The following is a 26060-nucleotide window of genomic DNA, read 5'->3' on the forward strand; positions in this document are numbered from 1 at the left end:
CCCCCACCCCCTTGTCCCCAGTTTGGCAGGATGCCCTCCCAGGGCTGGGGACAGCTTATACCCAACCCCAGGGCTAGGCCCCCAGCTGGTCGAGGATGGGGGTTGGGGGTGGGGGAAGCTGGTGCTCTGTGCTCCAAAACAGCTCTGGGCCTTGGGAACGTCAAACCAGAAGGAACTTAAGCCACCAGGAGCCCGAGGGATAGGATGAATCTGCTTCCCGAAAGGAAAACAAAGGTGTACCCCCACATCCCTCTTCCCCAATGGGACACAAGTTACCAAAGTTGGGGTGGGAAGAAGAGAGGAGAGAGACGGCTCACCCGGTGACCCCACCACCTGGCCCCCCGTAGGGAGCCAGGGAAGGGGATCCCCACCCGCCCCGGATGCTTACAAACTTCTCCTGAAGGAGGCAAAAGAAGTATGAGAGAAGGCCAGGTCCCCCCAAAAAGGGCTAGGGACTAGGAAGGACAGGGAGAGACAGAAAGAGAGAGGCAGAAGAGACAGAAGGTCCTGCCCGTGCTCAGAGAGGAGCTTCCTCGGGTGTCTGGAGGGTGGAGTTGCCAGTGGCTGGACCAGAGTTAGCCCCACCGGGAGGACACCCGGGGTGGGGACTAGCAGCTGGACCCAGCTGGGGGGCGGGAGAAGAAGGGGCCGAGAGGGGAGGGCGGGTCACATGAGTATGGCACAGGTAAAACAAAGTGTGAGTTAGGGGTTAGCATTGGTAACAGTGCGTTTACCTTTCTGCTCCACTTCTACTTTAAGCATCGGAAGAGAGAGAGAAAACAAATTGAAAAAAAAATGTGCAAGAAAAAGAGAAAAAAAAAAGAGATTAAATTGCTTTTGTTTCTTTTCTGGCAACACGCCCCCTTTTCCTTTCTTTCCTCACTCCTGGTTCCCAAACCCTGAATGTAGTATCAACTCAGCCCCCGCCCCCCAAGTCCCTTCCTCTGGGGTCAGGTCGGGGTGAGAGGTCGTGGGGAAGACAGTCACAGGAAGGGGAAGACACGAGACCAAGAGAGACACGGGGTGAGGCGGGTACGGGCAGCAGGTGGGCCATGCCCTCAGATGTGAGTGGGCACCCTCCGTGCAGCTGGGCGGGGAGGGAGGAGCCCCAGCTGGGGGGCGGGCTCTGGTTAGTGGGGTACCAGGGAGCAGGGGCAGGGAGGAAACACTCAGATCCCCTCTCGCCCTACCTGCTGCCCTCCTGCCAGAACAAGGGGCCCAAGAGAGGGGATTTAGTGACTCCTGGGACTTGGGTACCCAGAGCAGAGAGAACAGACTGAACTCCTTCCCTGTCCGTGCTGGCCCCACCTGAGTCCAGCTGGGTTCCCCCCACAAGCCCTCACAACCCATAAAAAGCTAATACAGAGAGAGGGCAACAGAGCTGGACACCAAATGACTGAAGGGCAGACAGTCAGAGCTCCCCTCGGCCTCAGAGAGTTGGGGTAGAGGGAGACAGAGGCAGAGAGGGAAGAGGCTGGGGTGGGGAGACATCACAGACGGGACAGGACAGCAGGTGGGGGCACAGACACGCTCCCACGCTCCCCCAAGACTCAGTTTCTCTGCCCAGCCCCTCCCCCAGGGGGGCCCCAGAGCCAGGAGCTCCAGGCCACCTGCTGCCTGGTGGGCCGGCGGCACCTGGGGGAGGAAGGGGCATGGTTAGACTGTGCTCAGCTGCAAGGCAAATCCAGTGTTAGTCGGGCCTGTCCGATGCGTGTGTCGGGGGGGTCCCACACACCCACTGCCCCCTCCCCACAGTATCCCCTACACCCACCTCTGACCCGCCCACACCAGCACTGGGATCACCCTAGCCTCTGAAGCCCAGGGCAAGATGGTTGCCCAGGCTGCGTCCCTCTAGCCTCTGCATCTCTGGCACCTCAGGAACCTCTGACCAGGGCCTGGCTCTCCTGCCACCTCTCTGGAAGCAGAAGCAGGGAGTTCCACCGGGGCAGGGTTTGGCTGCCTTCCCAGCGCCTCATCCAGAGCCTGGCACACAGGAGGTGCTCAGTGAACATTTGAGAGATAAGTGAGTGCCCGGATTCCCAGTTCTGTGGCCTAGCTTCCATCTTCCTGGTAACCATAGCTCCCCCTTCCTCTGGGACCGGGAGTTAGCTTAGCCCTCCAGCTCTTCCTGTCCTGGGCACACATGGCTCCGTTATGTCCCCACATATCTCGTGTGTGTGTGTGTGTGTCTGTGTGTGCGCGCACACGCGCGTGTCCTATCTCCTCCAGCACTCAGGCTAGCTCTCCCATCAGACTGGGGGCCATCCACCTCCTGGGCTGACCTGCGTCCCTCCTGATCTCTGTGGATCATGCCCCTGCCCACGGTTGAGGGCGGGGGTCTGTTTCAGGAGGTCTCTCCATCCCTTTCCTCCCTGGGCCCTCTATACCTTTTTCCTGCTGCTTTACCTGTGTGGCATCCACTTACTTTGGACTCCACTTGGACCAGAGGGTTTTCCTCTTGCCCTTTATCCTGTCTGCCTCAGGAGGAACTGGGTTCATCATCTTTCATTAGTTTTATTTTTGATTACCAACAGCAATAATAACTGGTAGTTACAACAAAAGCAATGACTACCAGTGCCCAGCGCTCAGTAGGTGCCAGGAACTGTGCTAGGCACTTCCTGGGCAGCCTTTTAAAAACAGTGTCTATATAGATGGCGAAACCGAGACTCAGTGAAGCAACACGGCCAAGGCCACACAGCTGGCAAAAGCGAGTATGCTTCCTTCACACTTATGGCTCAGGGCACACAAGGAGCCCTACCCACATTCTCTCTACTCCTGGCAACATCCCAGGGGAGGTGTTTTGCTCCCTTCCCCCCACCACAGATGAATATACAGGCTCAGCCAGCTTGAAAAGGCACCTGGACCATTACTGAGCACACCCTGAACCAGGATTCGGTCTGGGCGCTGGGGGGTGAGGATGTGGCCTCCGCCACTGGGAGCAGGTTCTGAAGCTACCCCTGGGCCAGCCGCTTTGCACACACGCTGTCCTAGACTCTCGCCCCCTCCTATAGTGGCCCTAAGAAATTAAGTAATTTGCTCAAGTTTCAGAGCCAGGAAAATCGAAGAGCCTGGCCGAGCTTTGAACCCAGCCTGACTTCCCCGCTGCGCTGCTCTCCCCCGCTCCCACCCTCCTCCCTGTTGCCCCAGCCCTGGGGGTGGGCAGTGTCCCCAGTGCTGTGGGGAGGCTTCAAGGATCAGATGGGCATTCCCCTCGAGTGGCGGCTGGAGGCCTCAGATGCTGAAAGGAAAGGGTGAGGAGTAAAAGAAGAAAGTTATGGAAGCACATAAGTGATTCTGTTTCCCCAGTGTAGGTCATCACCTGCGAGGAGAAATCAGAGGTTGGTGGGGGAGGCTGGAGTGGGAGGGGAGAGGAGGGAGAGTCACAGGGCCTCCTGCTCCTCCACCCCCTCTCCCCACGCTCAGACACTCTGGCGGCCCTGCCTCCTCCCCCCTCTGCCTGGAGGCCCTACCTCCAGGTTGGCTGTGTGAAGCTGGGGAGGAGGAGAGGGAGGCGGAGGGAAGAGTGAGGGCAGGAAAGAAGGATATTAAGGGTGGGGTGCTGAGGAGGAGAGACCCTGTCTTTGTCTGCTCCGCTTGGCCAGGTGCGAGAAAGCCAGGCCCCTGGCTCCTCAGATCACCTTCCTCAAGGTTCCTGGGGGCCACCCGCAGTCCAACATGGTGGCACTTCCTTTGTAGACAGGAAGTGCTGGCACAGTAATGGGCAAACCAACCAGGACATAGGAATTTGTGGAACATGCCCCCAGCCCCTCACGCAGGATCTGCCCCCAGGCCTCAGCGGGTGGTCTGCCTCTCTGTGGGCATAGAGTTCAGCTTCCAGGACAGGAAAGGGGCATGAGTGGGGGCACATGAGGGGTGAGGTGGACGATGGAAAGGAGGAGGAGTTCAGAGAGGAAAGGCAGTGAGTGAGAAGGAAGAGCAGGCATGTAAGGGGCGGGGCGTTCGGGAAGGTAAGGGATGAGGAAGAAGTGGGATTAGAGGGCAGTGGGGTCCAGGATGACAAAGAGGAGAGATGTAAGTGTACCAGGCAGAGTATGGGGGTGTGGCCTCGGAGTGTGTAAATGAGCCGGGAGCATGTGGAGAAGCAGGGCAGTGGGCCAGGGTAACAAGAGTTAGAGAAGGTGCCCTGTGGAAAGGGACAGTCTCTGGTGGTGGCAGGGAGATGGGGCAGGTACTGAGTATGGACAAGGGTGTCTGGGAGAAGAGAATGTGAAGGAGAGAGCAAACCCAGCTGTCCCCACATACCTGGCCCCAACTTGGACCTGTGTGTGTACGTGTGTGTATATATGTGTGTTGGTCAAGGTGTCTCCTCCTCGCTCACTTCTGGGAGGGGGAGGGGCCCACGTCCGCACAAGGAACAAGATGACTCACTGTAGGGGACACAGTCGTACTGCACCTCCAGGTACTTGTAGGTCCCGGGACACGGGTCAGGAAAGGCATCAGAGCCGGCAACCACCACGCACTGGGTGCGGTTGTTACACCTGCAGAGGAAAGACAGAGAGCTGGGAAAACAATGGCTTAGAAGCTGGGGGCCTCCAGGGTCAGGAGAGGAATGGACACTCCCAAATTGGGAAGGACCCCTGGAAACAAGGCCAGGGGCACTGCTTTCTGTTTCCTGCCTGCTCTCTCTTTTCCACCAGACAGGTCTTTGGTACTCAGCCCCAGCATGGCATCAAGCTCAGGGCTAGACCTGGGCATCGCCCCATGAACTGCTTCCCCAGACACTCTTCATCACTTCCATCCTATCCGCACATCACGGCGCCATCACATCATTGGTATTTTCTCTAAACTGACTGGAAAGCCCCTCCTTTGCTCATGGAAGAGTAAGACACGTAAAGCCACACATGGGAGGTGGTGTCCTTGCAAACACACTGTTAATGAAATGCCCACAGTGTCAGTCTATGTCCACCCCTTTGGTCAGTGCTGATGTGAGGATCTATGAGGAGCGGCCAGTTCGGGGGCAGAGTCCTCACCTCACGGTGGAGCCAGTCTCGATTCTCCACGGGAACTCTGAGTCCCTGTCAGCTTCTCAGGGTCTGGCTAACATGTCAAGTGAAGCCCACTTAACAACAAGCAAAAGATGTTTCTCCTCTGCTGTCTGTCCCCACAGTCAGGGTCTCTCTTCCCTGGAGCAGGCCACGTCTCAGCCAGTGGAACAGTAACCTAACTGGGGGTGTGCAGGAAGTGGTTTGAGGGGCTTCTCGACAGGTACGGGGCAGAGAGGACTCCTGTGTCTTCTCTCTTTACTCTTGCCCTTAACCAATGAGAATCCGCTTATACCTACCTGCCCACCTCAACCCCCTTCTTTAAAAACAGAACATTGGCCTCAGAAAATTAAGCAGAGTCATCTTTAACCAAGAAACTCCATCCCTTGATATATTCCCAAAAGAACTGAAAGCAGCTGCTCAAACAACTACCTGTACACGAATGTTCTTAGCAGCATCATTCACACAGTCGCCAAAGGTGGGAACAACCCAAGTGTCCATCGATGGAAGAATGTATAAACAAAATGTGGTCCATGCCCACAACAGAATAGTACTCAGCCATAAAAAGAAATTAAGCTCTTACACACACAACGTGGATAAACCTTGGAAACATGCTGCGTGAAAGCCAGACACAAAAGCCTACGTGTTTCGTGATTCTATTTATATGAAATGTCCAGAACAAGAAAATCCAGGGACAGAAAGTGGATTAGTTGTGGCTGGGGGTACGGGGGTGGTGGTGGAAAGTGACTGCTAACAGGGACAGGGTTTCCTTCTGGGGTGATGAAAACGTTCTGGAACTAGGTATGGATAGTGGCTGCCCAATATTCTGAAATGTATTCAATACCATTGAATTATTCACTTTCAGATGGTGACTTTCATGTTATGCAAATTTCATCTCAACATCAAGAACAAGAGGGAAAGAGGCTGGCCTTCCGGCTGGACTGCGTGTCCCAGCTGCCCTTGCAGCTGGAAGTGTCGTGACTGCGTTCTGGCCAGGGAGTGGGCGTAACAGGGAAGTGGGTGCTGAGGGTCTTCTCAACTCCAATCGCTGTATTTATTCTGGGGCGTCTCTGTCAGAACAGGGAGCCGTATCCAAACTGATACAGTTAGCGCCTCCAGGTTTTAAGATGGCCTCATAACACTCTCCGCCCTGGTGATCACACTGCTCAGTGTCCTCCCTTTTGGAACTAAGAACCCATAAGCACCCGAACCGAGCCAGTCACTGTGCTAGGTGCTGGGGAGACACCACAGACCCTGGAGCCAGTGACTGAATGAAGTGGAGGGAGAGTTTGGAGGGAGGAGGAAAGGAAGCAGTTCCCAAGGAGAAGGGGGCACAGCCCAAGCAAAGGCTGGGAGACTGGATTGTTAGTGCCCACACGGGGGAGACGGGAATGGGGAAAAGGGACAAAATTGTTGGAGGGAGGGGACACTGGAGAGTAAAGGTGGGAGGGAGGGATGAGGCGGCTCCAGCCAACCCGTCTGGGCCATTTGACCACGTCTGTCCCCTGCCCGAAACTCTTGGGAGGCGCTCAGACAATGCTCAGTGACATATTCTAGAATCTTCTGACAGCATTCCAGGAGCTGAAGAGCTAGCCCCTCCTTCTCTTTTCCAGTTCTAGGCCCTGGGTACAGGAGTGAACCCTGCATTCTCATAGGCATCCGGCAAAAATTCAGTGAATGCCGGCTGCAGATACAGTAGCGACAGACCAAACTCCCTGTGCTGGTGGGGCTGACAGCCCCATGAGGGAAGACATAACATAAACACCATAAAGAGGCAAAATATCTGACGGATCTGTGGATGGAAGTCAGGGCTAGGGGCGAGACAAAGCAAGTAGGGGTGAGGAAGTGGGGGGCTGTGATTTTAGCGAGCGTGGTCAGTCCTTTCAGAGAGGGCAGTTAGGTGAAGAATCCCTGAGTAAAGGGAGGGAGGAGCCATGCAGGTACCAGGGAACAGCACTCCAGGTTGGGGGGACGGCCCTTGCGGAGGCCCAAAGGAGGCCCTTAGGGGAAGGTGTTTGTAAGAACAGGTGGGGTGGCTGGAGCCAAGTGAGCGAGGGGGAGCGTGGAGGGGGTGAGGGCCGGGAGGGGACAAGGCAGAGTGTGCAGGGGAGGACTGGGATTTTGCTCTGACTGAGGTGGGAGCCACAGAGGAAGAAAAAGGAGCCCCGACTCAGGTGCTCACTGGCGCCCTCTGGTGGCTTTGAGGGGAACAGGCTGCAGCAGGCAAGAGGGGGCAAGGGGAGGGGGCAGAAGGTACCGCAGGGTGTGTGTGGCGGGGGACGGACACGGACTTGGTGGTGCAACCAGTAGTCCGATCAGTATAATTTGAAGGAAACACTGACGAGCTTCCAATGGACTGGCTGTGTGAGAGGCTTCTGCAGCTCTGCACATGTAGCACCTCTGCATAACTCCACACTCAAACACACTTTAGAAACAGTCTTGCACACTCAGGCACTCGTTCTCACACTCACATATACTTCTGTCATCTGTATTCAGATGTCACTCCTCAGAGAAGCCTGACCAGACCTCTGGCCCTCTCTCGGCTCCCATGACACCTTCACTCTTTCCTGCCATTGCTTTTACATTGCAAGCCCCCCCCACCTCCTGAGAACCTTGGCATAAGCTTCTGGAGGCATTAGTCTCCTGTGTTTTGTGTGTGTGTGTGTGGGGGGGTGGATACAGACTGGTGGAGACAGGCTGGGCGGGGGCTAGAGCTGGGTCTTCATTGCTATTGGCACCTGGCACTTAGTAGGTGCTCAGAAAACGTGTGTCAAATGCATAAAAGGAAGACTAAGGTGACCGGGGTGTGCTGGCCAGGGGGTACCTAGACAGGCACTTTATTCAGGGACCCCAGAAACTGACGCCACCCTCTCCCAGCAGCCCGGTGAGGCCTCTTACCTCTGCGACATTATCTTGAAGGCATCTGGCAGGTAGCACTGCACATTTTCCATCTGGAAAGGGTCGGCATCGCAGATCTTGTCATCTGTGCGCCCGTAGTTGGCGTTCTCCACCATGATGACGTCACTGCCCGGACACCGCAGCTCGATGGGGTAGCCTTCACATGCCAGCTCCCGGCGCATCAGCCCGAACGGGAGCCCAGCCCGGCTCAGGCCTATGTGGAATGGGGGGAGGGCGTCACACTCAGGGCACAGGGAAGGGAGGAAAGACCCCACCAAGGAGGCACCACCTCGAGCTCAGCTGTATCCGGGACATAGGCGATACACACCTCAGTTCATTCATCTTCAAAACGGGCTTCTCTCTGTGCCCACCTGTATAGTAAGGTTGTTAACCTTCTGAGAGTGTCTGGCCATCACCTCTGCTCTTGGGAGACGCCCTCCAAGCCCTTGGAATGTTCTGCCTGGTGAGAGTCTCTGTTTACCTGGGGCCTTGGGCCATGCCAGATAGTCTGTGCTGTCAGGGGGTGAATTGCGTCTCCCCCTCTCCAACTCCAATGCTGAAGTCCGAGCCCCCAGGACCTCAGAATGTGATTGAATTTGGAAATAGGGTCTTACACAGAGGTGATCAAGTTAAAAGAAGGCCATTAAGGTGGGTCCTAATCTGATATAAACGGTGTCCTTATAAAAAAAGGAAATTTGGACACAGACACACACAGAGGGAAGACCATGTGAAGACACAGGGCGAAGAGAGCCATCTACAAGCGAAGGAGAGAGGCCTGGAACAGAGCTTTCCCTGGTGGCCCTTAGAAGTAACCAACCCTCCCGACACCTTGATCCTGGACTTCCAGCCTCAAGCACGAAGAGGGAATAAATTCCTATTGTTTCAGCCCCCCAGTCTGTAGTACATTGTTACAGCAGCCCGAGCAAGTTAGGAAACTAACAATGTGGTTTTGGGTGGAGCTTTCAGTCATGAAGTATCGGTTGACCTCTGGAGGGGCTGGAGATCAAGGTCAGCAGTGTGGGTGGCCAGTCATGTCTACATGACCGAGCCCCAGTAAAGACAGTGGACACCAAGGCTCAAGGGAACGTTCCAAGTTGGCAGTACACCATGTGTGTTGTCACTCGGTGTTGCCGGGAGAGTTAACACTGTCCACGACTCCACCGGTAGGGGACAACTGGAAGCTCCATGCATGGGACTTCCCTGGATGCTGCCCCACGCCCTTCTTCTCTTGGCTGATTTTAATCTGCATCAATTCACTGTAATAAACCGTAACTGTAAGTTCAATGCCATTTCCGAATTCTGCGAATCCTTCTAGCAAATCATCAAACCTGAGGGTAGTCTGGGAGACCCCCAAATTGCAATTAGTGTCAGAATGAGAGTGACCTTGGGCACTTCCCTAACTTCATACCACCCCGCACAGGAGCAGAGGTGGCATGGGGGTAGGAGAGAATGCATTCACGTTCTAGAAGAAACCACAGAGCCACTTCCCAGGTGCGAGCCAGGTGTGTCCCTTGGGCCAGGGCTTCTCGTGGTGTGGCCCGGGGATCAACAGCACCAGATGGCAGCTGGTTCAGAATGAAAACAATGGGTGTCCCCTACCCGGGCCTGCTGAATCAGGACCTCAGGGTGAGGCCAGGAGCCTTTGGATCTTCGCAGCCACCAGCAAGTCTGATGCACACGCAGGTTTGAACAGCCACCACTATAGCCTCCTTGGGCCTCAGTTTCCCAAGCTGTAAAATGGGCATCCACAGCCCAGGGCTATACTTGAGGATTCCATGCACTAGAGGATGTTGGTCAGGGAAGCACTGGGCATGTTGCTGTGTACGCCGAGGGCGCCATAGTGATGGGCCTTTTCATTACCACCTGGGAAACCTCGGAGGGTCGGGTGGCGAAAGAAGACACCCTGGGCAGGTCCCGCTCTCAGTGTGTCGCGTCGTCACATGTCAGTGCTATGCGAAGTGAGAGCTTGGACTGAGGGGTTTAAATCCCAGCTCGGCCACCTGGCTGGTGGCTTTGTCCAGTCACTGGCCACTTCTATGCCTGTGCCCTTCCCTGAGGAGCTGGTAGTCCCACCTCACAGAACAGGATGAGGGGTGCAGTGTGTGCAGTGGTACACAGTGAGACAGGGTGCTAATTACTGTTATCATTAAGGTGATTAAGGTAGCTAGTCTCTGCAGGACAGAGCAGGCTTGGCATGGTCCATGCCTGCCGGGGCAGCCACCTTCCTGGACGCTGGTCCCAGGCAGGCCTTGCAGGGTGCCAGAGGGAAGTGGGGATGTGAAGAGTAACCGCAAGGCTCCAACGTGAGGGGGAACCATCATTTGTAGACGGAGAAAAGGTACCAGTGCACGAAGGCAGCAGAGCCAAGCAGGCGCCTTTTCGGAGATCTGGTACCTCTTCCGTTGGCTGGAGGCCCACGGAGCATGGCGGCTAGGCCCCTGGGGTTTTCTGGGGTGAGTTGTCCCACTTGGGGGAAAGTTTTACATGTGCTCTTCTAGCACCATCTGCTTCCACAGCTAATTTTAGCCCTTCTCAGGCCTGGGAGGCAGGCCGGGGGTGGAGGGCTGGCTCAGATGGGTCTGGGGGTGGAAATGGTCCCTCTCGGCCCAGCTGGGGCTGTGGGGCAGGACCTGGATGGGCAGAAAACTCAGGCAGTGGGGAAGCAGAGGGGACCAGCTGGTCAGACCAGTGCCAAGGCCCTGGGGCATGGCTGAACAATGTCCCCTCCCCCTTTCTGGCTTTCTGAAGGGTTGAGCTGAATGACGGGGCACTGGGAAGCAGCGTCCACTGCCAGTGCCCTCCAGACAGGGCTGGGAGGGGCAGGCAGGGGGCATGTCCCAGGGTGAGAGGTGAGGCCAGTGGGTCTCTTGCCTCTGCCTCCTTCCTCACCCTGCCCTTGCCCCCGCTGGGACCCACCATGGGGACCATAATTGAGTAATCGTTGAGGGTAGGTGGCATGCTCGGGGCACTAATTGTGGCGTGTGCAGGATCCCGGGGCCGGCATAGGGCCGAGCTGGGTAATTAGTTGTTTTTAAATAAACGTCAGCGGGCATGCTTTAATTAAGCCTCTTCCCAGTGAGAGCCTGGGAGATGTAATCACAGAGACAGAGACAGAGACAGAGACACACACACACACACACACAGAGGAGCCTCAGCTCACCAGGAAGGCCTGTCCCAGTCCCATGGGGCTGCAGCCTGCATCCCAGGCTTTGGGACCCCTGAATGTTGGTGGTGAAGGGCTGGGGAGCCCTCGGTGTTGCTGGGGGTATGTAACCACCAAGTCTTCCTCCTCGGTGTGGGGCAGGGTGGGTGCTGTGGTTCTTTCACGAGTGATCCAGAGGTATTTTAATGTCCTATCCACCCTCCTGGCTGTGCTTCAGAGGTGCGTCCCCTCTGCCGCCCCAGCAACACCTACCTTGGGTGGCTGAGGTGACCAGGACGGCGGTGATGCAGAGACTCCACAGCACTGCAGCCAGGCGGGCCATGGTGGCAACTGGGCGTGTGTTCGAGGCTCTCAGCGGCTTGTGCGGGGGGCCCCGCGCCACATTACCCGGTGGGCGACACAGCCTGGCCCACCAGCCTGGGGGGAACAGAGAAGGTGAGGCAAGGGCTGTCCCCCAGAAAGCTCAGAAGGAGGGGTGTTTGGGCCACTCCCTCCTGCTGGTGGCCAAGGGCATCCATCCAGCAGCCCCGAGAGGGGCCGGTCCAGATCCAGCACCTCCAGTGACAGAAGCCACACCCTCCAGCCAGAGGCTGCCCACGCCAGGGCCTCTGGCTCACACTGCATGCCCACCCCCACCCCAGCAGACGGACCCACCTGTCTGGGCACCTCGGAACCTCCTGGAAGCACCTTCCGTGTTCTGACAGCCCCCTTCAGGTGGCAGGTGTCACCAGGCAGGCCTCAGACCCTCCATAGGGGGAAAGGAATCCTCTGGAAGCCTCTTCCCCCTCCCAAAATCCCAACCCTGTCCATTGGTCCTCTCGCCTAGCTCCCTCACTCAGCGCGGCGGCCAGGATGGGAAACCCAAGCATCCTGGCCCAACTTGCAGCCTCCCCCTTCCAAGTATGGGCAGGAACCCAGGCCCCGCCCCAAACTCCCTGCTTCCTGTCTTCCTTGCTCTGGTAGCTAATTAGAACCCAGCTGGCTGGCGCCACAGATGGGTACCAGGAACAACTGAGTCCCCTCTTTCCTTTCCAAGGGACACTCGGGGTAAGCTGGAGACAGGTAAGTGGGGAGGAGAGGGATGCAGCCCCCTTGGGGGCCGGAGAGCGTGAAGGAGGGGCGGTGTTGTGTGCCCGCCCCTGCCTGCTCCCCAGCACAGGGGCGCCTGACCCTTTATCTCCTCTCACAGCCGCTCCTTTCCAGTTCTTGTTGCCTCAGTTTCCCCTGGAAGCTCCCCCCGGAAGTTTCCCCTGGGAGACCTGCACGCCCAGATCGCCACTCTTGGCCCTTTGCTGTATCTACACCCAGTTCTCCATGTGTAGCCCAGGCTCGGTCAGGAACTGCCTAGAAACACGTATTCCCTGGGGAAGGCCAGCACCCATGTTTTAACCACCCCGCCCATATACGAACTCTTGCTCTGTCCTCTCTCACTGTCACCCTGGCCTGTCCCATAGTCTCAATACCACCAACCACTCAATACCTTCTGAATCTCTTATTTCCAATCTGGAATCTCTCGAGAGCGCCCCAGCTACTGTGTTTTCCCTTCCAAACGAAAGCCCATCGACCCGGCCCACTTGGCTCCCTGCCCCTGCCTCTGCCCCGGCCACCGCTGCTCCTGCTAGTCCTCAACCACGCCGGGCCCCAGGGCCTTTGCACTTGTCGCTTCCTTTACACGTATCTTCTTCCCACCAGTTGTCCACACGGCCACTCCCTCTGCCCGCTCTTCCCTTTAGGCCTTTGCTCGAATGTTAACTATGGTGTACGGAACGGCCCCTGCACAGGCAGATCATTCGGTTGTTTTTCTCATGGCCCCATCGCCCGCTTCTAGAACAGGCCTGGCACACTGCAGTGGATATCTGCTGAATGAATCTCAGACCCCAAACCTAGGAATGTGCCTTGATTTCTCGCTTCTCCGTTCCCTTTCATAAGCTTCGTCAACAAATACTATGGGCTCTGCCTACAAAAGATGCCACCAACCTGCTCACTTCTGGTCCCCAATGCCACCCCTCAGAAGCAAGCCACCATCTTGCTGCACCTGGACACTATCCCGGCCTCCTCCTCCCGGCCTCCCTGCCTCCAAGCCTGCCCTCCACTCAGCGCTAAGGGACCAGTTAATAATAAGTCCCTCTGCTCTCCACTGGGGTCTCCGTTCCTCACCGGGGCCTAGAGGCCACTGGTGTTCTGGGGCCACCACGCTCTCTAACCCTCTCGTTTTCAAAAACGCTTCCCCCTCCTCCTACCCCCTTTCCCGGGGCTGTTCCCTCCACGTGGAATGCTCTCCCCGGATCCCCACACACCTGCTGCAGCTTCTTACTATTCAGGACTCAACTCCAAGGTCACCGCAGCAGTGACCTACTCCAACCACTCCCGCCAGCCTCATTCGCCATCCTTTTGCTGTTTTTAACTCAGAGCCTTCAACCGCACCTGAAACTACCTGTCTACATTAGCAGGTCAGCTGCTGCCCTTTCTCACTAGACCTTGAGATCCCTGAGGTCAGAGAGGGCACAGGTTCTTAAGAAAACAGATCGGAACAGAGAGCTCACGGGACAAGATGCCCCTGTGGACTTCAGTCTCCTCTCACATGCAGTGGGCCAGTGACCTCACAGTGCAGCCCTGCATCCCCGCACCCCAGCCCTGCAGCAGCTCTCTGCCCCCTCCCCACCCCCAGCCCACAGGAAATCGCCCCTCGACTGCCCACAACTGTCTCCTCCCACAACCCTGACCAGATATGGCCTGCAGTCCTTTCAGTTCATTTCACAGCATTTTATAATTTTACAGTTGGGGAGGGGCATTCCTCAGCACCTCATTTCTCCTGCCCATGCCCTGTCCTAGCCACCAAGGCCAGGCTCAGGGGAGGCACTGACCCCAGGGTGGAGAGAGACTCTCCTCCCTAGCTCTCCCCAAGGCAGTGAAACTGGTCCATGGCTGGTTAATGCTGGGAAGGCTGAGATGCCAGATCTGGGGGCATCTGACCCGTGTGGGTCTGGAACCCGACTCTGCTGTGTGACCCTGGGCCAGTCCTTTCCTTTCACCCACCCCAGTTTCTTCAGTAGCTTGAATCTGCAAGATTCTGGTGAGAACAGTCTACAAACACGGCAGGCCAGCAAGACCCATCCGAGGGTGCTGCCCATAGCACGGTGAGAGTCAGGGCACAGAGAGCATCCATCTGAGGGAGCTGGCTCCTCTCCGTCCTCCTAGGCTGCACCCCAGGAAGCTGGGATCCCAAGCGGAGTCCCCCAGGCCTCTTCCCTGTCCACAGCCTCCTCTCCAGGATCCCAATCAGCCACAAGGCTTTAGATACTGTCTATACCACGATGACTGCCACACAGTCTACACTACCATCAGGGTCTCCGAGGCACCTTCAGGGTAAGCAGACCAAAACGAGGCCCCCCATATCAGTCCATGGTCCCACTATCCTCCCAGGTCCTTGGGCCAAAACCTCAGGAGTCAAAATCCCTCTGTCCCTCAGCCCCCACAAGCAGTTCAGGAGCAAGTCCTGGGTGTGTGCCTCCAGAACATCCCCTTGTCTGTCCCTGGCAGCACCCTCCAGACCTGGACTCACCTTCCATCCCAGATGGTCCTGACCTCATCCCAATTTCCCACTAGCCTCTCTTACTCCCACACCCCAGGCTCCCCCAACAGCCAGAGGGGCTTTTTAAAAAAAAATATAGTATCATATACATACATGACATACATGTACTCATGTACACACATACACATATACACACGTATATATACACAATTATATCTATGTAACATAAAATTTGTCATTTTAACCATATAATCCAGCGGCATTAATTATATTCCCAATATTGTGCCACCACCACCATGACCTATTTCCAAAATTTTTTTTTATTACACCAAACAGAAATGCTGTGCCTGTTTGGGGCAAAAACTCCTTTTCCTCCCCTCTCCCAGCCCTTGGCAACCACTGATCTGCTTTCTGTCTCTGTGGCTTTATCGGCTCTGGACAGTTCATACGCGGGAATCACACGACGTGGGGCCTTTTGCGTCTGGCTCCCCTCATGCAGCATGATGTTTTCAAGGTTCTAGTTGTAGCCTGTGTCTCTGCTTCATCCCTCTTTACGGCTAAGTAACATTCCATGGTGTGGATGGACCACATCTTGTTTACTATTTCATCCAGAGATGGACACTTGGGTTGTTTCCACAAAGGGATCTTTTCAAAGACAATCTGGACAGGTCACTCCCCAGCCTAAACCCCTAAAACAGCCCCGGTTCCAGGGCCGGCAAGGCCACGCATGCTCTGACTCCCGCCCCTTCCCCCTGCCCCAGCCAGTGGATTCTCACCACAAGACCCCATCCTGGGCCCCATTTTCGCACCCCTTAGATCTCAGCTCAGATGTGCGTTCCTCAGAGGTGTGGATGGGACTCCAAAACCATGTATCACAGCACCTTGTAGTCAGTGCCTGTCCCTCCAGCTCCTGCCACCCTGTAGCCTCCTGTGTCTCTGTTTTCCTCTTGGTAATAAAATGGGGATACCTCACAGGATAGCTGTGCGACAAGAAATATTCATACGTGTGAAATACTCAGGGCCATGCCTGGCGCACAGTGAGTGTAAAGTGTCCCCTGCAGCAATCGTCACCACTGATCACGTCTCTGGCGTGTGATTTTTACCTGTCCTCTGTGGATTTACTTTGTACTTCCAGGAGAAGAGAAGCTCCCGAGGTCATCTCCTGGTGCCTAGACACACAGTAGGGCCTCAAACAAATATTTACCGAATGAACGAAGGTGGGTGATTAAGGATGGGGTGAGGTGGGAGTGGGGACAACAGCTGGAGATGGAGCATCTGCCCCGTGACCTTGGGGGCCAACCCTGGCCCACACAGGCTAGGCCCATTGCCTTGGGGACACAGACAGTGTTCCCCACAGGCTGCCTGCTTCTCCCTGGGATCACCTCCCTGGAGCAGCTCCCCCAGGAAGCCCCAGGCACCGCCAGAACTGGCCCCAGCTCAGAAGCTGGGCACTGTGGCTCCTGTTCCCTCCTTTCTTGGCCTAACTGCATGCTCGCCCCTCCCTGGAGGATTCTGATTGCTGCCTGATACCTACCTAGGTAGGAAGGCGAGGCATGGGTATGTGGGACCCACCTGGAAAACTCATCCCTAAAGCCTTGAGGCGGGTATTATGGATTGAATTGTGTTCACCCCAAAAAAGAAACATTCAAGTCCTATCCCCCAGGACCTCGGAACGGAGAGAGGGTCTTTAAAAGAGGTAATCGAGTTACAATGAAGCCATTATGGTTGGCCAACAGGACTGGTGTTCTTATAAAAAGGGGAAATTTGAACACAGACACACACACACCGAGAACCCTACATGAAGACAGAGACAGAATCAGGGTGACGCTTCTACAAGCCAAGGAACACCAGGGACTGCCAGCAGCCACCAGAACCCAGGGGAGAGGCCTGGGACAGATTCCAGCCTCAGAGCCCCCAGAAGGGACCACCCCTGACAACACCCTGCCCCTGGACTTCCGGCCTCCAGAACTGCAAGGCAATACATTTCTGGTGTCGAAGCCGCTTAGTCTGGGGTACTCTGGCACAGCAGCCTTAGGAAAGTCACATGTGGAGGGTGGAAGGCAGAGATGGGGGCAGAGCCCTGACCCGCACAACTTCCAGGAACCTTCCACAAACTTCAGGGGTAGTGGGGTGTGGGGCTATTGGGATCTCCAGTGCCCGAAGCACCCAGGATTTCAGGCACAGCAGCTGCCACATCCGTGCCCCAAGCTGAGCCCCGTGCACATGTATCTCATTTAACCCTCATGAGAACTTAGTAAACAAGGGGACTACCCACGTTATACAGACGAAGAAAGTGAGGTCCCAGGGGTACCCAACTGGCAAAGGGGCTTTGAGTCCAGGCAAGTTGGGCCCCCTGGCTGGAAATAGGGAGCTGGGGAGACCTGGGACCCAGGAGAGCCCCTCCTCAAGGTCCCCGCTGCATTTGTGTGACTGAGCGTCCACAGAGATAGACAGGCATAGAGGTTCCACACCCACAGAACCAGTGAGCCTGCACCTACATCAATCCCACCTGGAGCCTCAGGGGATTTCGGTGACCCCAGGTGAACCCATGGGAAATAGGGCTCACTGTCCTCACGCCGAGAGGACTGGGACCCAGGTGTCTTCTACTCCTGGGTCGTGTGGGTTGCCCACCTGCCTCACACCTGCCTCAGTGTTTGCACCTGAGCCCTACCTCGATCTCAGGTCAAGTGGAGGCACAGCGGGCATCCCAGGGGCAGGTGATGCAGCCCAGGCTCTCACCTTGGATGTCCTGGGATGAGGAGGGGGAGGTAACAGGAGGAGAATCAGCTGCTGAAGAAGTGGCACCTCCAGCCTGCCCTACAGTATGGTTGCCATGGCAACTCTCTGTGCTGGAGTAGGTGGGAGTCTGAGTCTGGGGGCGGGGTGCTGACGGGGGGCTCTGGGCTCCTCACTGCCCTGCCCCGGCACACCAGTCTCCTGCTTCTTGCTCTCTCCTCAGCAGACTGATTCCTACCTAACCTAGCATCCTGAGAGCCCAGCTCCACAGTCCCACCTCCTCCAAGAAGCCCTCAGGCATGACAGGTGGGGAAGCAGAAGACCCTGGGGTAGGTAGGACTAAGCTCGTGGCTTCTCTGAGCCCATTTCCTCATCCCTACGCCAGACTAACAGATCTACCTTGCACAGATGGAACAACTGCCCAGCTCATGGCCTTCCTTCAGGAAGGGGACTGTGGGCTCGGGGAGGGCAGGGTCCTGACTGCCAAACATTCAGCTCTACCCGCCACCCCATCATTCCACATTTCAGCAGCAGGCAGCTGGTCCTCCCAGATGCTCAGGAATCGTAGTCATCCTGGACCCCTCTCTTCCTCTCACCCCCACATCCAACCACAGCAGCTCCCCCTTCAGAATATGCTCACTTAGACCTCTCCCTAGTCTAGTCCCATCATTTCCCCCTGCACCAGCACGGGGCCCCCTCCCAAGTCCCCCTGCTCTCATGGCCCACAGTTTGTTTCCTCCACAGCAGCCAGAGGGCGCCTGTGAGCACCTGAGTCCAGGCATGTCCCTCCCTCCAAAGCTCAGAATACTTCATGGCTCCCATCTCACTCCCAGCCAAAGCCCAAGTCCCCCCACAGGCTGCAAGGCTCTGCACTCTGTCCTGTCCCCTCCTTGCTCCCATCTCCTCGCTCAGTCAGCTTCTGTTTTCCTGGAGAAAAATACCAGGCAGTCCTCAGGGCCTTTGCATGGGTTGTTCACTCTTCCCCAGCTACCCACACAGCTCCTCCGTCGCCTTCTTCAGGCCACAGCTGGCCCCAGCACTCCTACATCCTGTTCTGGCTTCGTTTCTCCACAGCGCTCATTGCTAGCATGCCAGCCATGGATTTTATTTATTTGCTTATTATTTCTCTCCCATTAGACGTGAGTGCCACAGGGTGATGTTTCCCTGTCAGTGGGTAGTTTTAAAAGGTCACTCTGGCTGCTGAGTGACACTGGACTACAGGGGAGTAGAGGCTGTTCAAAGCATCCCCTTCCCCTAGTGGCCTCCTCCCTGGTCTCCCCCATCTATCTGCCACTCCCGCCCCATCCCATCTCCACCTTGCAGCCAGAGTGATCTTTGCAAAATAACCCAATCGCATCCCTCCTTGTAAGCAATCCCCCATGGCTCCCTATTGCCTCACTGCCTAACATGGAGTCTTCTCAGGGTTTGGTTTCCTGCTACCTTGTCATCACCTTCTCTACTCTGGCCTCCTAAGGTGCCTGTTCTCTGCTCCCCACAACTCTCTCTCACACGCAGTACTGGGCCTCCCACCCCTCCTCCCTTTCCTTCCCAAAGGCTCTGCCCACCAGGACCGTGCAGATCTCTCTCATACCCACATTTGCAGCACACTGGGCCTGCACCTTGTGCTCCCCTAATCGGATCTGGAGTCTGCTGTTAGTCATTTGTCTTTCCTACCCGCTGGAGACTCTGCAGGGAAAGTTCCACCACAGTTGCTTGATGTTCTTTTGCATCCCCAGCCCTGGGCCAGGAGCAGATACTTGTTAATTTGTTTAATGAATGAAATCAAAACAAACCCAGAGAACAAGTGGTCCATTCAGTGGATAGTTACCCAGTTCCCACTGGGGCACAAATGCTTTGGTGGAAAATAGGCCAGAAAGAGAGATGGTGTGCGTGGGGGGCGGTGGGGCAGGGGGGTTAGATGTAGGTGGCATAGATGGGGTGTTTGGGGAACGCCTTGCTGAGAAGGTGACATTTTGGCAGAGGTCTCAAGGAGGTGAGGGATCTAGGTACCTAGGGAAAGAGGATCTCGGGCAGTAGAAACAGCATGTGCAAAGGCCCTGAGGCAGGGTGTGGAGTGTAGCTGCAGCCAGGTAAGAGAGAGGTGAGTGGGAAGAGGTGAGGGCTGGGGTGGGGAGTTACAGGGCAGAGCATGCAGGGACTGTGGGCCTCGGGAAGGACTTGAGCTTTTTTCTAAGTGAGGTGGGAGCCATGGAGGTTCTGAGTAGAGGAGAGATGAGCTTGTCAAGTGTTCACAGATTCCTGACAGCAAGGGGAGATCAGACTGTGTTTGGGGGGTAGTTGCTGAGAGTGGTGAGTGCTCCCCACCCTCTGTCGCTCCTGTCTACCCACTGTGGAAACCAGAAACCGGCAGTTTCTCCCAACCCTCCTTTCCTCTGCTCTCCAGCCAATCATCCACCTAATCATGACAACTCTAACTTGAAAACCCCACACCAGTCCAGCTCTAATGTCTCAAGGTCGCCACTGGAGCCCTTGCTGTGACAGCTGCTGTGTGGCCTCCTCTTCCTGCTAGCCTCCTGGCCTCCCTTCCTGCCCTCTGCAGTTCTCTCCCATGCAGCAGCCAGAGGGAGCTCATGCTGGACATTGAGACCCTGTCCCTTGACCACTCCATGTGCCTTCCCAGCCCCATGGACAAGTAGAAATGCACTCAGTCCTTTGGCCCCCTAGACCAACCTCCTGTCTCTTCTCTGTGCCCAGCCATCAAACATCTTTCCTTTTCCCCTTTGAGCCACCACTTTCTTTCTGATTTCAGCTGGGCCCCTCCTTCTCACTCTCCTTCCATTCCACTTTATCCTTCCTCCCAGCTCCAGGCCGCAGCTGAGAAGCCCCCTTCTCCATGAAGCCCTCCCTGACTTGCAGGCTGGTCAGGCGCCTCCTCTGTGCTCCCCACCATGGAGAGTGATACCACAGTGCCCTGTGGTCTGTTTCCGCACCAGGGTGTCCACTGTCTGGCCCCAAGCCCCATACTCTGGGCTCAGCAGAGCAGAGCTATAAACAGTCACAGCAGCCAGAATCAGAAGCAGAGGGCATGGAAGAAGGCTCTAGGCCTTCTGCTGCCACCAGACGCTGGCGGAGAATGGAGGAAGATGGTGCTGGCACCCTTAAGTTCCAGGGTTCTGGGCTCGAATCCCGCTGTGCTCATGTCAGGCCGTGGGGTGAGGCCACCACATTACTCTCCTGCACTGTCTCTTCACCGGGGAACCAGACAGAAGCTCCACATGGTGACTATGGGGCTTAAGAAATAATATTCGGCAACACCACACACCTTTTTTAGAGCACCTACTATGTGCCAGCCACTTAGTAGGTGCTGGAGAAACAGCTGTGAATTCTGTGGCGTACCAGTGTTGTGGAAAACCCGACATTTCAGCAAAGTTCTGTGAAGGGCCACACAGGTGTCCAAGGGAAAGAAAACTATTCCAGGAAGACACAGCTGTACAAAGGCCTCGGGGCTGGCCCGTGCACATCTGAGGACCAGGGAGGAAGCCAGTATGATCAGTGGGGAGTGAGTGCAGGAGTGGAAAGACTCGAAGGCAGGGAGGTGACAGGGACAGGCTATACAGGACTCACCTCGAATGGGGCTGCTAAGGGAGCACCCACAGGTGCCGCAACGTCCACTACCAAGGGCAATTTGGATGCACTCTCGGGTATGAGTTGGCCACCTATGTCCCAGTCACAGCCTATTTCTGTACAGAAAGTGAATTAAGTAAAGATGGTTTTGCCACTTTTAAAGGGTTGAGCGGAAGCGGCGGAGGAAGAATATGCAAAGAGCTGGTAAGCAGCCCACAGAAGTCTCCAATGCTTATCACCTGGCCCTTCAAAAAAGTCTGCCGACTCCTGATCTATGGAAGCAGTCTCGACCCAGGGTGGAAGTGTGGGGTTGGGGTGGGACAACGACTTTGCCCTCTACCCCAGACCATCTGACAATGTCTGGAGACATTTTCATTTCACTATTGGGGTGTGTGTATATATAGGGAGGATGCTGCTGGTATTTAGAGCATGGAGACCAGGGATGCTGCTAAAAGTCTCTCGATGCATAGGACAGCTCCCCACAAAGAATGATGGCCCCAAATGTCAGGACTGCCATGGCTGAGAGACTCTGCCCCGGTCCCCTCACCTGCCTGCACCACCTCCCCATCAGCAGACAAGAGTCTCACCTGACTTCCTAGGTATCTTTAGCTTCTGAGGGAGGGGCCCTATTTTTAGCTTTGGGGGGCAGGGCTATTTTTAGCCTCCACATCTATTTATTGAGATTTTTATCTCCTTCAAATTTTGGAGTTGGAGGGGTGGCAGGGGGCCTCTGCTTGGCTAGTTCCCCAGGGCCAGGGTAGACTGAAACAATGGGTCCTATCCCACGAGAGACTGGGTCAGTACCGCTGGAGGAGGGGGAAGAGCTGTTTAGGCTTTGATCCTGGGGTCCCCACTCCCCCCTCTGAGCTCTAAACTCTGTAGGGCACACAGCCCTGCAGGGGAATTGCCTGCCTGCTCAGACACCCTCACCCACAAGTACCATGAGGCCACTCAGAGACAGGTGTGCCAGGGGACAGGTGCAGAGCTGGTCTATCCCAGGCCCCATGGGTAGCCTTCAGTTTCCTCAAGGGGGCTGGGACAATTGGGAGCCTTAGCTGTGCACAGCCATGGGAGTCACCTGGGGGGTCTCTGGTCTTTTATGAGGCCCCCCTCCCATTCACTCTGGTAAGATTTCTTAAACACCTATTTACTGTGGGTCAGGTATGAGTCTAGGCACCTGGGATCCCAAAGCAAACCAACAAAAACTGCCTGAGCACTTGGATCCTGGTCGGGGAGACAGACGATAAATAAACGGATGTAATAAATCAGGAAATTACAGAGTGTGCAAAAAGCCATCCATGTTATAGAAAGTCAAGAGGTGGGTAGGAGGCTGCAATTTTAAACAGGCTGCATGAGGTAAAACTTACTGGGAAGGTGACATTTGAAGCAGGTGAGGGACCAAAAGCTCTGCAGATGTCTGGGTGTGGCCCCAGTACAAAGGCCCTGGGGTAGAATTGTGCTTTGCACATTGGACGTGCAGCAAGGAGAGAGAAGGCCAGGGGAAAGAGGTAACAGGGAAGATTTTGCAGAGTCGGAGCCCAGGATGCCCCATGCCTGGGGATGCTATAGTGCCGAGACGCAGGGGCTGCTGCTTTCCAATTCTGGGGCTGAGACCCTGGCTGCTCTGGAGGGGGAGTCACAAGCCCTCTCCCTAGCTCCTGTAACTTGACTGAAATCACTTATGTGTCACTAGACTGTGAGCTCCATGAGGACAAGACAGGGGCACTGTCCCATGGCATCCCCGACATGGCGCCTGATGGAGAAGGCACTCAGCAATAGTCACGGATTGCATAAAGAGGTGACCCAGCCTTGCTCCATTGAGCCTGGTGCACACACCTGGGCACATGCCTGAAGGCACACATAGGGTTCAGACACAGGCACACGCACACGTGCGTGTGCACACACACACACACACACACACACAGGGCCAGCCCTTCTGCAAAACTCACAAACACCAGCACAAAGTGGGCCCCTATGAACATACTACCAGCTTGATGACATGTGGCCACACACACTGGCTCAGCCAGGTCACCATCTAAATTACTCACGGAACAGATAGAAACAGATACAGACTGACGGGGGCAGTGAGGTCCACTCCTACCCTGGGACCCTACCTTCTTCTTTCGGGCAAGTAAGACTCAGCCCAGAAAAAATGCTGGCTCTCTCAGGCACCTCCAGAATCACTGTGGTCAGGTTCTGGTTCCAGACCTAGGAGACCCCTACTTCGGGAGCCCCTCCCCCTTCTTCCCCATGGAGGGGCCTGGAGGAGGGGAAGTGTCTGGCATCTGGAAATCAGATCCTGAGAGGAGCCCACACAGAAACCAGAGCCTTCCGTGTCCTTGGCCACCCGTCTGGCTGGAAAGGTAGGTGGGAGCAGAGATCACGACGGAGCCCCCAGTGCCAGCTGGTGGGCATAGCGAGAATCCGAGAACCCGGCTCCTGTTCCCCTATGGGGTACCCACTACAGGGCAGAGAAGCGGAACCTCCTAGGGCTGAAGCAACACACGCTCTCCCGCCAGCCATGGGGCGCCCAGGGAGGGCACTCAGGGAGGATGCACTCGAGAGACAGAGAGACAGGCGACATAGCCCTTCACGCAGGTGGAGCCGCCCCAGTCTGGAGCCCAGACCTTGATGCAAAGACTCAGGAGCAGCCCAGGCACCCACCGGCCCCTCCCCCATATACCCGCAGGGTCCTCTTTGGCCCCCCAGGAGAAGGGGCTCCCCAAGGCAGGCTGGGAATAGAACTGGGCTTGGAATCTACTGCCTTCTAGCTCCTCCCTGCAGGGCCCACGGCCCAGGTGGGCTTGTTCCCAGCTCCCCGCCTTCCCCCCACCCTGGGAGCCATCTCCACGCCCAAGGGCAGGCATCAGCAGGGGTGACTGAGCCTTACACCAGTTCCCCATGAGTGGGGGTTGGGACCGGCGCCGGTGGAGGGAGGGCAGGCCTAGCAGGGCATCCATAAGCAGAAGCGACAAGCTTGGGGTGGGCTGAGGCCCTGCAGGAGGTCACCGAGGGAGAGGAGGAAGATGGTGATGCCAGCAGCAGTGCTGGCGCTCACATGTGTGTGCACACGTTATGTGGCTCGGTGTGACTGCCGCCAGCCAGGGATCGAATTAGTTCCCTTTTCCTCTTTCCAGATGATTTTTCATCTCTGTAATTAATGGGCAAGTCAGTTCTGAACGGCATGGCAGGCAAATTGCTAGTTAGGAAAATCACGGATAATTTTCTCGATATGATAATGAAGGTTGTATTCCTTCTCTTATTCTCCCCGTTTTCATCCTACTTTTAAGTAATAAATTCAGCATTAGTGGGAGGGGAGTGGGGAGGAAGGAGAAGTCACCTGGCCCCACAGCTGGGGCCTGACCCAGGCCCACCCAGAGTTCTCAGCCCCTGGCCACTGAGCAGGCAGAGAGGATGAGAGACAGGGACCCTCTGCAGGGCACCCTGACATCCCAATGATCAATTCAGGGCTTAGGAGCCGGGTGCCAGCCACAGGCTATTAGCCAGGGTGAAGAAGTTGGGTCTGGGGTCAGGTTACAAGCTTAGGTCCCCCCTTGGGGTGCTGGAGAGGGGAGCGGAGACCAAAGGCCTCTCCCCAAGCAGCGCCAGGTCAACAGGCCCAAAGCACACATCCACCCTCAGGTGTCCTCCACACCTGTCCTCACACTGTCCAAACCCCTCTCAGTGGTGACTCCGATAGCAGCTGAGGAAACAGGGCAAGCAGAGAGAGAGAGAGGAAGAGGAAGAGAGAGAGAGGAAGAGAGAGAGGAAGAGAGGGAAAGAGAGAAAGAGAGGCAACCAGCCATCTTGGCAGCCATTTTGAACCCCTCCCCCTGCTCCCCCAGGCACACCACATGTTTGGATGTGGGCAGACAATCCCAGACTCAGGGTCCTGAAGAAGCCAGGAGAAAAGGGGGCCCTGCCTCAACACTGGGATGGAAGGACACCTACGCAGCTGCCATGGCTGGGGGTGGGGGGACCAGGAAGGTACAGTGAGTTAGGTGCTGGGTAGAGATGGGGCTGGATGCTGACCTAGACTGAAAGAGTAGGTACAGGAACGTTGCTGGGGGCCATGTGTAGGCAGGGTGCTGTCTTCCGATGGGGGCGAGGGGTGCACGGGAGGGGCATTTTCTGGCGACTGCTGGAGCGCACACAGCCCACCCCACCCTTTTCTGGCCCAGACTTCTGTCCCAGGACCTCTAGATGGGAGGATGACAATTGAGCCCCCCACCCCCCACCCGCAAAACCTGGTGGAAGAGGAGGAGGGCTCGCCCTCTAAGCCCCAATCTCCTGGATCAAACCCGACAGCCTCCCATGCTTTACCGGGTACCACAGAGAGAAGATACTGCCAGGCTGCACCCCTCCTCCTGGCAGAGGAGCCCAGACAGACCCCTCCCAATCCCCCGCGCCTCTGCCTCCCAGAGAAAAACAACCCCCAGCCCAGCATCCTGCGATGCCAGCCCCCGACACAGCTCTTCCGAGGCCCAGGGCCCGCGCGCGGCGCGCACACGCACCCTCTCGGCTCACACCCAGACACCTACACAAACAGGGCGCCAAGCACCCGCGCGCACACGCACCGGGGACACGCAGGCACCGCCGCGCCGCTTCCCCACAAAGGCTGGCGCGCGCGCGGGCACACGCAGCCACGCGCGGGCACACTCGCGGTCCCCTCCCCCCGCCGGGCCCCCGCGGCCGCCCATCTGCACCCCCGCGCCCCCGGAGCTCCGTGGGGGCCGCCTCTCCCTGCCTCCTCGCGGGTGGGGGTGAGGTCTCGACCACCCTCGACTCCACTCTCGCTCAGGTGCGATGACCCGCGGCTCCAGCATCCCCTCCCCCTTCGCGGCCCGGACAGGCCCCGGCTCCCGTTTTCCCCACCTCGGCCTGCACACCTGGCCCAGGTGCGGCGTTCCCCTCGCCTTGGACCCACAGACGCACTCACCTGTCCAGCGCCGCTCTGGGGTCGGTCCTGCGCTTCTTTCCTGCGGCTCCGCGAAACCGGGCCCCCCGCCCGGCACATCTCCCGGAACCGGGACGGGGAGAAATGGGTGATGGGTGGCGGGGCGAGGGCGGCCTCCGTGTCCCCTCCTTCCCCTGGCCCAACACCGCCGCCACCAACCAAAAATTTTAAAAAAAGAAAAAAAAA

At 56.6% G+C, this 26060-nt stretch overlaps 1 protein-coding gene across 4 annotated transcripts in view; it reads right to left on the minus strand.

Moving 5' to 3' along the window:
• Positions 1-26054, minus strand: part of ADGRL1 (adhesion G protein-coupled receptor L1) — a 42788-nt gene extending 16734 nt beyond the window's left edge. For 2 of the 4 annotated variants that reach the window (XM_023525627.1, XM_023525628.1), the window contains exons 1-5: positions 25857-26054; positions 11317-11481; positions 7902-8115; positions 4390-4499; positions 735-749 (exon numbers count right to left, since the gene is read on the minus strand). In XM_023525627.1, coding sequence (XP_023381395.1) covers positions 735-749; positions 4390-4499; positions 7902-8115; positions 11317-11386 — 409 coding nt within the window. In that variant the 5' untranslated portion in view covers positions 11387-11481; positions 25857-26054. Of the gene's footprint in view, positions 1-734; positions 750-4389; positions 4500-7901; positions 8116-11316; positions 11482-25856 lie in introns of those variants that run through there. The other 2 variants (XM_011384490.2, XM_023525629.1) reach the window with 2 other exon arrangements.
• Positions 26055-26060: the final 6 nt, after the last annotated feature.

Source organism: Pteropus vampyrus, unplaced genomic scaffold (assembly GCF_000151845.1).
Source record: "Pteropus vampyrus isolate Shadow unplaced genomic scaffold, Pvam_2.0 Scaffold583, whole genome shotgun sequence".
In the NCBI taxonomy this organism is placed as follows: Eukaryota; Metazoa; Chordata; class Mammalia; order Chiroptera; family Pteropodidae; genus Pteropus; species Pteropus vampyrus.